Source organism: Oryctolagus cuniculus, chromosome 12, assembly GCF_051225735.1.
Source record: "Oryctolagus cuniculus isolate XC-2025 breed Fujian yellow rabbit chromosome 12, ASM5122573v1, whole genome shotgun sequence".
Taxonomy (NCBI): Eukaryota; Metazoa; Chordata; class Mammalia; order Lagomorpha; family Leporidae; genus Oryctolagus; species Oryctolagus cuniculus.
The window spans coordinates 31095629-31106153 of NC_142878.1; the positions used below are offsets into that span (position 1 = coordinate 31095629).

At 39.6% G+C, this 10525-nt stretch overlaps 1 protein-coding gene across 1 annotated transcript; it reads left to right on the plus strand.

Moving 5' to 3' along the window:
- Positions 1 to 1890: 1890 nt before the first annotated feature.
- LOC100341293 (lipoamide acyltransferase component of branched-chain alpha-keto acid dehydrogenase complex, mitochondrial-like) lies at positions 1891 to 4491 on the plus strand. Its single transcript, XM_070053333.2, is given in 4 exon segments — positions 1891 to 1945; positions 2149 to 2283; positions 2341 to 3123; positions 3125 to 4491. Coding segments are annotated over 4 exon segments (1455 nt in total). The 5' UTR covers positions 1891 to 1895; the 3' UTR covers positions 3612 to 4491.
- The last annotated feature ends 6034 nt before the right edge of the window (positions 4492 to 10525 follow it).

A 10525-nucleotide genomic window follows, 5' to 3' on the forward strand; every position in this document is an offset into this window, starting at 1 on the left:
TTTTCCCCACATCCTCGCCAGCATCTGTTGTTGGTAGATTTCTGCATGTGAGCCATTCTAACAGGGGTGAGGTGAAACCTCATTGTGGTTTTGATTTGCATTTCCCTGATTGCTAATGACCTTGAACATTTTTTCATGTGCCTGTTGGCCCTTTGGATTTCCTCTTTTGAAAAATGTCTATTGAGGTCCTTAGCCCATCTCTTAAGTGGGTTGTTGGTTTTGTTTTTGTGGAGTTTCTTGATCTCTTTGTAGATTCTGGTTATTAACCCTTTATCTGTTGCATAGTTTGCAAATATTTTTTCCCACTCTGTTGGTTGTCTCTTCACTCTCCTGACTGTTTCTTTTGCAGTACAGAAACTTCTCAATTTGATGCAATCCCAATAGTTAATTTTGGCTTTGACTGCCTGTGCCTCCCGGGTCTTTTCCAGAAATTCTTTGCCTGTGCCAATATCTTGAAGGGTTTCTCCAATGTTCTCTAGTAACTTGATGGTGTCAGGTCGTAGATTTAGGTCTTTAATCCATGTTGAGTGGATTTTTGTGTAAGGTGTAAGGTAGGGGTCTTGCTTCATGATTCTGCACGTGGAAATCCAGTTTTCCCAGCACCATTTATTGAATAGACTGTCCTTGCTCCAGGAATTAGTTTTTGATCCTTGATCAAATATAAGTTGGCTGTAGATGTTTGGGTTGATTTCTGGTGTTTCTATTCTGTTCCATTGGTCTATCCATCTGTTTCTGTACCAGTACAATGCTGCTTTGATTACAACTGCCCTGTAGTATGTCCTGAAATCTGGTATTGTGATGCCTCCGGCTTTGTTTTTGTTGCACAAGATTGCTTTAGCTATTCGAGGTCTCTTGTGCCTCCATGTGAATTTCAGCACCATTTTTTCCAGATCTGAGAAGAAGGTCTTCAGTATCTTGATTGGTATTGCATTGAATCTATAAATTGCTTTTGGGAGAATGGACATTTTGATGATAATGATTCTTCCAATCCATGAGCATGGAAGATTTTTCCATTTCTTGGTATCCTCTTCTATTTCTTTCTTTAAGGTTTTGTCATTTTCATCGTAGAGATCTTTAACGTCCTTGGTTAAGTTTATTCCAAGGTATTTGATTGTTTTTGTAGCTATTGTGAATGGGATTGATCTTAGAAGTTCTTCCTCAGCCATGGCATTGTCTGTGTATACAAAGGCTGTTGATTTTTGTGCATTGATTTTATACCCTGCTACTTTGCCAAACTCTTCTATGAGTTCCAATAGTCTCTTAGTAGAGTTCTTTGGGTCCCCTAAATAAAGAATCATGTCATCTGCAAAGAGGGATAGTTTGAGTTCTTCCTTCCCAATTTGTATCCCTTTAATTTCTTTTTCTTGCCTAATAGCTCTGGCTAGAACCTCCAGAACTATATTGAATAGCAGTGGTGAGAGTGGGCATCCCTGTCTGGTGCCAGATCTCAGTGGAAATGCTTCCAACTTTTCCCCATTCAATAGGATGTTGGCTGTGGGTTTTTCATAGATTGCTTTGATTGTATTGAGGAATGTTCCTTCCAAACCCAGTTTGCTTAGAGTTTTCATCATGAACGGGTGTTGTATTATCAAATGCTTTCTCGGCATCTATTGAGATAATCATATGGTTTTTCTTCTGCAGTCTGTTAATGTGTATCACATTGATTGTCTTGTGCACATTAAACATTTCCTGCATATCAGGGATAAATCCCACTTGGTCTGGGTGGATGATCTTTCTGATGTGTTGTTGCATTCTATTGGTGAGAATTTTATTGAGGAGTTTTGCATCTATGTTCATCAGGGATATTGGTCTGTAATTCTCTTTCAGTGCTGCATCTTTTTCTGGCTTAGGAATTAAGGTGATGCTGGCTTCATATAAAGAATTTGGGTGGGAAGATGGCAGCAGTGCGTATGCTGAGGACCTGGAGCAAGAATGCCAGGCTGCTGTGATTACAACTTTGTGGTGATCGACAGAGGAGAGGGAGACAGAGATAGACATCAAATAATTAATTACGGCCCAGCATGATAAATTCTGTGATGGAACAAGTGCATGGAGCTAAAGGAATACAAAGCAGTGGACACTTATGGTGCACTTGGGAGTCAGAGAGAAGGTTCCCAGAGGGAACTGTGTAACTTAAAATCATCGAAGGATTTGTGTTTGCTCTTTTCAAACACGTGGTATTGTTCGTGTTTTGAAGCCAAAATGTGTGTATTTCTTCGGTTACCCTTCATTCAACTACAGTCATCCACATCACTTGCTGAAAACGACCGCTGAAAGACTCCAGTTTATACTCTGAGCAGCAGACTGTGAGAGAGCCCAACTTACTAGAGAGGAAATAAGAGCTCTACATGGACAGATTGTTCAGTTCAAACTCTCAGACATTGGAGAAGGGATTAGAGAAGTAACTGTTAAAGAATGGTATGTAAAAGAAGGAGATACAGTGTCTCAGTTTGATAGCATCTGTGAAGTCCAGAGTGATAAAGCTTCTGTTACCATCACTAGTCGTTATGATGGAGTCATTAAAAAGCTCTATTATAATCTAGATGATATTGCCTATGTGGGGAAGCCATTAGTAGACATAGAAACAGAAGCTTTAAAAGATTCAGAAGAAGATGTTGAAACTCCAGCTGTGTCTCATGATGAACACACACACCAAGAAATAAAGGGTCAAAAAACACTGGCTACTCCTGCAGTTCGCCGTCTTGCAATGGAAAACAACATTAAGCTAAGTGAAGTTGTTGGCTCAGGAAAAGATGGCAGAATACTTAAAGAAGATATTCTCAACTACTTGGAAAAGCAAACAGGAGCTATATTGCCTCCTTCACCAAAAGCTGAAGTTATGCCACCTCCACCAAAACCATAGGACAAGACTATTCCCATGCCAATATCAAAACCTCCAGTATTCATAGGCAAAGACAAAACAGAACCCATAAAAGGCTTTCAAAAAGCAATGGTCAAGAGTATGTCTGCAGCTCTAAAGATACCTCACTTTGGTTATTGTGATGAGGTTGACCTTACTGAACTGGTTAAGCTACGAGAAGAATTGAAACCCATTGCTTTGGCTCGTGGAATTAAGCTTTCCTTTATGCCCTTCTTCTTAAAGGCAGCTTCCTTGGGATTGCTAGTTTCCTATCCTTAATGATTCTGTGGATGAAGGCTGCCAGAATATAACATATAAGGCTTCTCATAATATTGGGATAGCAATGGATACTGAGCAGGGATTGATTGTCCCCAATGTCAAAAACGTTCAGATCTGCTCTGTATTTGAGATCGCCACTGAGCTGAACCGCCTCCAGAAACTGGGCACCGCAGGTCAGCTCAGCACCACAGATCTTACCGGAGGAACATTCACTCTTTCCAATATTGGATCCATTGGTGGTACCTATGCCAAACCTGTGATATTGCCACCTGAAGTAGCCATTGGGGCCCTTGGATCAATTAAGGCCCTTCCTCAATTTAACCAGAAAGGAGAAGTATATCCTGCGCAGATAATGAATGTGAGCTGGTCAGCTGATCACAGAATTATTGATGGTGCTACAATGTCAAGCTTCTCTAATTTGTGGAAATCCTACTTAGAAAACCCATCTTTTATGCTACTGGATTTGAAATGAAGATTGATAAGACATTCTTGAACTTTTTGAGCTTCCAAAGAATCTGTAAAGCCTAGTTGTGCCAGCACATGTTCTCTGTTACAACTTGTTTATACATGATTTGTATTGTATGATTAAAGTTCTAACGTACAATATTCTAAGACACTATTCTGTTAGACTTTTTACTGAAAATGAATAATGATTTAATGGTTCTCCTGGGGCTGTCACATTTTATAGGTCAGAATGTGACTTCTTAATACAGTGCTGAGGTCTTCATGTCAATGGATTGAAACTGTAAGAAAACAAAATATTACTAAAAGAAAAGTAGCCATGTACATGTAATATTTGCCCTCTCTTTTTCTTCTCTTTTTTCTTTTCTTTTCTCTCTTCTTTCTTTCTTTTTTTCCCTTCTTTCCTTCCTTCCTTTCTTTCTTTCAATGATTCTTAATGAAATTTTTTAATTATATATACTTGGGAAAAAATTTGTAAAAATATTTTCCATTTCCCTACAGTTATGCTAATTGCTATATAAAGTGCAATTATACTTATCTTTTAAAATTCCCCTGCATATATTCTTGATCTCTGTAGAGTTTATCATCTATAAATGTGTTATTTATAAAAATTAGCATCTTTGAAAAAGAAAAAAATGTCACCTGGTCTTAAAAGTGCCCAATTATAGTTTTATAAACAGTAAAGTTGTTAAAAGTATGTGTTTAAAATGGTTATCCTTTTAGAATTTTGGTAATGCTTTCGTGGTTATGCTTTCCGCTTTCTGTGGGAACTTCACCTTTACAAGCTTGCTTCATGTAAAGAAGATTCTATATGTAGTGATACTGACATACTTTTATTTTATAACGTACTTTTAATTTTCTTCATCTTCAAGTAAAGAAATTAAAGTCAATTCCATTGTCCATATACTTAAGTGGTTCATGAGTAAGTGGAAAGAGAAGAATCTAATTGTTAATTATGAACATAAAAATAAATTTAAAAGTTTTATATAAAAAAAAAAGAATTTGGGAAGATTCCCTCTTCTTCGATTGTTCTGAATAGTTTGAGAAGAATTGGAGTTAGTTCTTCTTTAAATGTCTGGTAGAATTCAGCAGTGAATCCATCTGGTCCTGGGCTTTTCTTTGTTGGGAGGGCCTTTATTACTGTTCAATTTCTGTCTCAGTTATGGGTCTGTTTAGGTTTTCGATATCTTCCTGGTTCAATTTAGGTAGGTTGCATGTGTCCAGGAATCTATCCATTTCTGATAGGTTTCCCTGTTTGCTGGTATACAAGTCCTTGTAGTAATTTCTGATGATTCTTTTTATTTCTGTGGTGTCTGTTGTTAAAGTTCCTTTTTCATCTCTGATTTTATTGATTTGGGTCTTTTCTCTTCTTTTTTTAGTTAGTTGGGCCAATGGGGTGTCAATTTTGTTTATTTTTTCAAAAAACCAGCTCCTCGTTTGGCTGATTTTTTGTAATTTTTGTTTGGATTCAATCCTGTTAATTTCTTCCGTGATTTTAATTATTTCTCTTCTCCTACTAGATTTGGGTCTGGTTTGCTGTAGGTTTTCTAGATCCTTGAGGTGAATTGAAAGCTCATCTATTTGGTGCCTTTCCAATTTCTTGATGTAGGCACCTATTGATATAAACTTTCCTCTTAACACTGCTTTTGCTGTGTCCCATAAGTTTTGGTATGTTGTGCTGTTATCCTCATTTACTTCCAGAAAGTTTTTGATTTCTCTTTTAATTTCTTCTGTGACCCATTGTTCATTCAGGAGCATGTTGTTCAATCTCCATGTGTTTGCGTATGCTCTAGGGATTCCTGAGTTGCTAATTTCCAACTTCATTCCTGTATGGTGTGAGAAGCTGCATGGTATGATTCTAATTCTTTTGAATTTGCTGAGACTTGCTTTATGGCCTAGTATGTGGTCAATCCTAGAGAAGGTTCCATGTACTGCTGAGAAGAATGTAAAATCTTTAGCTGTAGGATTGAGAGTTCTGTATATATCTGTTAGATCCATTTGGGCTATGGTGTCATTTAAATCTACTGTATCCTTGTTGATCTTCTGTCCTGTTGATCTGTCTATATCTGAGAGTGGAGTATTGACGTCCTCCAGTACTATTGTATTGGGGTCTAAGTCTCCCTTTAAGTCCCTTAACAAATCTTTTAGATAAACTGGTTCCCTGTAGTTAGGTGCATATACATTGATAATTGTTATATCTTCCTGTTGAATTGATCCCTTAATCATTATATAGTGTCCCTCTTTGTCTCTCTTAACAGTTTTTGTGGTAAAGTTTATGTCGTCCGATATTAAGATGGCTACGCCCGCTGTTTTTTCATTTGTGTTGGCATGGTATATCTTTTTCCAGCCTTTCACTTTCAGTCTGTATGGATCTTTGTTGGAAAGATGTGTTTCTTGTAAGCAGCAAATAGATGGGTTTTGTTCCTTAACCCAATCAGCCAATCGGTGTCTTTTAACTGGACAGTTCAGGCCATTAATGTTCAATGTGACTAATGATAAGTGGTAACTTCGCCCTGCCATTTGCCAAAGATAAGTTGTAATATATGCTTTGAATTCCCTGTGATCTTTTGCTGTGAGGTTTCCTTCCTTTACCTTCTTTCATATTGATGACCGTGTTTCTGTGTTTCTGTGTGCAACACATCTTTAAGCATCTTTTGCAGGGCTGGACGAGTGGCGACAAATTCTTTCAATTTCTGTTTGCTATGAAAAGTCTTTATTTCACCTTCATTCACAAATATTGCTTTGCAGGATATAATATTCTGGGCTGGCAGTTTTTCTCTCTTAGTACCTGGGCTATATCTAGCCATTCCCTCCTAGCTTGTAGTGTTTCTGATGAGAAGTCAGCTGTGAGTCTGATTGGAGATCCTCTGAGAGTAATCTGACGTTTCTCTCTTGCACATTTTAGGATCTTTTTTTTATGTTTCACTGTGGAGAGTTTAATTACAACGTGTCGTGGTGAGGATCTCTTTTGGTCGTGTTTATTAGGGGTTCTGTGAGCTTCCTGTACTAGGATGTCTCTGTCCTTCTCCAAACCTGGGAAATTTTCTGCTAATATCTCACTAAAAAGGCCTTCTAATCCTTTCTCCCTCTCCATGCCTTCAGGAACTCCTAGAACCCGGATGTTGGGTTTTTTAATAGTATCCTGAAGATTCCCGACAATATGTTTTAGATTTCTAATTTCCTCTTCTTTTCTTTGGTCTGACTGTATCCTTTCCTGTTCTCTGTCTTCTAAGTCCGATATTCTCTCTTCTGCTTCACCCATTCTGTTTGTAAGGCTCTCTATTGTGTTTTTCATTTGATCTATTGAATTCTTCACTTCAGTCACTATCACAGTTTCCTGTTCTATTAGTTTCTGCGTTTCATTTTGATTCCTCCTTAATATTTCATTTTCACGAGAGAGATTTTCTATCTTGTCCATTAAGGATTTCTGTAGTTCAAGAATTTGTTTTTGAGAACTTCTTAATGTTCTTCTCAATTTTTTGAGATCTGCTTCTTGCATTTCTTCTATGTCATCATCTTCATAATCTTGAATTGGGGTAGAGTCATGGTGACTTCCTTGTTTTTATTACCTCGGTTTTTGCGTTTGTTATTTGGCATATTGGAGATATTTGGTTTCTTCACTGTGGTGCTTTTTCTTGTTATTCTATGACTCTAGATTAAGTGGACTGTCTGTTTTTGATGGAGCCTTAGGGCTTGAGATGGGTGTGGCCTGAGAGCTCTGTTTGGTGTGCCAAAGGTGACACTCCCAGGTTAGGCGTGGTAAATCTCTCTCTCTCTCTCTTTTTTTTTGATTCAAAAGGGAAGTAATTCTGCACAGCTGAACGAAGTTGGAGGTAGTTAGCAGGCAAATGATATACCCACAGGAGCCAGATATCGGAAGCTCTTTCCCAAGGACCGCACAGGGTGTCTGTTCTACCCTCAGAGTGGGCTCAAATTCTCCTTCAGTCTCCCACTGGGTTGCCAAAGTTACGGAATTGTAGCGTCTCTGGAGAGTACTCACGTGAATTCCGTGAGTTCTCTCCCCCACCGTCTCTTTTTTCACAGTCTCGGTTCAGTAGCACCACAAATTTACTAGGTCCTAACCTCCTGTTAATTCGCCCCGCCCAGAGTCAGGTTTTTCTGCTAGGCTCAGGGCCGGTGCAGACCTGAGGTCGCTCTGCTTATGACGTATGTCCAAGATGGCGCCTGCTCTTTGTGTTGCTCGCCCTTGAGAGGTGAGCGGAGAGAGAGAAACCCGTGTCCGTACCCGTCACCTTTTTTTTTTTTTCTCTCTCTCTCTCTTCCAGTTAGCCTGGTGAACTTCCCCCCCCCCCATGGGGGTCGTTCCCTCTAGTCTCCTCTCTCTGCTTGCCTGCTGGTGTCTCGGGCTATTGAGGTTTGGCTCACCTCGCGTTCCAGCGCTGGTGTGTTGAGTCTGCCGCTGGTGTCCCGAACTGTGGGCTCCCACGCTCTCCACGCAGGTCTGCTGTGAATCACGCGTTCCGGAAGAGTTTCTTCTGCTGCTTCCTCCCCTACTCTTCCTTGAACCTGCAGTATCTCCACTTTTATTAAACTATCTCTCCCCGGACTATCAGTGTGCTCCCTTCCTATTCCGCCATTTTGCCTCCTCCCCAACCAATACTTTATTTTATTTTCCCCTGTTAAGGAGGTTTGTTTATTTATTGTTTGAAAGGCAGAGTGAGAGACAAACAGCAATCTCCTGTCCACTGGTCACTCCCCAAAAAATCCTTTTATTCCTTTTTCTATATCCATAGCCCACCTCAATCCAGAGAAACTTTCATATAATGAACAATACCGACGATGAGGATTTTTAAGCCAAGGCCAAGGAACCTTGGGTAGCAACCCTGCGCACCGCCAGCAGCAGCGCGGCCAGCAGCGCCAGGCGTCTCTACTAGTTTTTAAATTTATATTTAGAAAAAAGTAAACTGATGAGGTTATATTTTTAGTAGACAGCTTCCTCTCAACAATTACTATATTCTTAGCCAATTACAAGGTTTTATGTAATTTCTGTGTGTTTTCTCCTTTTAAGTGACTACCTTTCATTGTTTTTAAAGTTCTTTTAAACATTGATTTGTCAATTTTATTTGGAAGGCAGAGAGGAAGCAAGAGAGGGAGACGGGGGAGATATATACAGAGTTCCATCTGCTGGATTACTCCTCAAATGCCCACAATAGCCAGGGTTGAGCCAGACCAAGAACTCAACCCGGGTCTCTCATAAGGGTGACAGGCCCCCAAGCACTTGAGACATCACCTAGTACTACCACCTCCCAGTTGTGCACTGAAAGGAAGCTGGGATCCAAAGCAGAGTCAGGACTTGAATCCAATCCAGGCATTCTAATATGGTGTGTAAGTGTCCCAAGCAACATCTTTACTTTCCAAACCCTCATCTTCTCATCCTCTCAGGTTTCACTAGTTTCTTCTGCACTGCATGGGGAAAAAACTAAGTCATTCATCCCAGGACAAATCAGCTTCAGGGAAGTGTGAGTGCTTCAGGGAGACCTGAGGTAGCATAATAATCATTTTACTTGAAAACATATGTGTCTAGATAAGAACATTTAGACTATTTGAAAAGTTAGGGAAACACAACTTTTTGCTTTTCTTTCTTTTATCCCAGGTACTAGTCAAATATGAAATGAAGATGAGGGTTTGATAATTAAAACTTCTCTGCTCATAAGGACAGGAAAACCTACTTGTTGGTGGCTAAATTGCTTGTTCCAGTTGTTCAATAGCACTTTGTGGGGCACCTATCACATACCAGACATTGTGGGTACTGTTTACATTTATGTAAATAAGTTGGAAGATGAATAGGCAGACATGAACAGAGAGTTGTATAGGGAGAGCTGTACAACTAAAATACAGATATCTGAGGCTGCTTAGAGGCAAGCAAGTTAGTCCAATGCACAAGTGAATTGAATTACACAACCAAGTTAAAAATGCTGTGTTTTAACAGTGGTAGCTACACAGAGTATTTAGCCGCAGCTCCACCCTGTGTCTGCAGCATTTACCAAAAGTCAAGCTCTCCATTCTTGAGGAGATTTAATGGAAATTATTACTGTCTCTGTGAAATGAAAGGGAAATAAGGAAGCATTGAGAATTCCAAAACACAAAATCAAAAACACCAAGTAAGGGTGTGAAAGTTGAGGGTTTGGAGGATCCTTGGGGGAGGAGACTACTTTAGATAATTATTTAGGTTCTGTGTTTAATCAGCTACCATAGGGCTTTGTTAAAAAGGAAGGCTGAGAAGGTTTGAGAGGAGACACAGAGTGTCCTGGAGGAGGTGGAACGAGTGTGGGGGACACCATCTGAGAATAAAAGAAGACATGTGGGGACTGCTGGAAATTGTACTGCTCATGGCTGCACCCCAAAGAGGTAGCCAGAATACAGATGGGGGCTTGTATGAGCTGGGATACAGCATCCCAAATGCTGATTTTTCAACATCATCAGAACCCCATGTCTTATTTGTGGCAAGAAAGCTGTCGAGGGCTGTTGGACTTAGAGTATGTCATGAAAACCAGCACACAGGCAAGATCTGTTTGGGAAGAGACTAATAACCAGAGTGGTTTTTTTGTTTGAATTTTTGGTAAAACCCTGGAATCCTGGCTTAAGTATGGAGTGTGTCTGGGAGCACCAAGAATGTCTCAAGTTGACTTTTCTACTGGCTGAAAAGTACACTGATTTATAGTAAATGGAAGCAATTTTTGTCTCACATGTGAATTAGTTGACTGAGATTCATATTGGCTGTATTTTCCAAGTTGTATTTCATCCACTTCCAACCCACTCGTCTCATCCTCCTCAAATGGTAAGCATATTTATTTGCCTATTTTGACCTGAACTATATTTGAACAATCTTGCTCTCTGGAGTTTACCAAGGATTTGACCTTTTATGGCAATATTTCAGCAGCTTAAGAAAGGTTCACTGGGGTA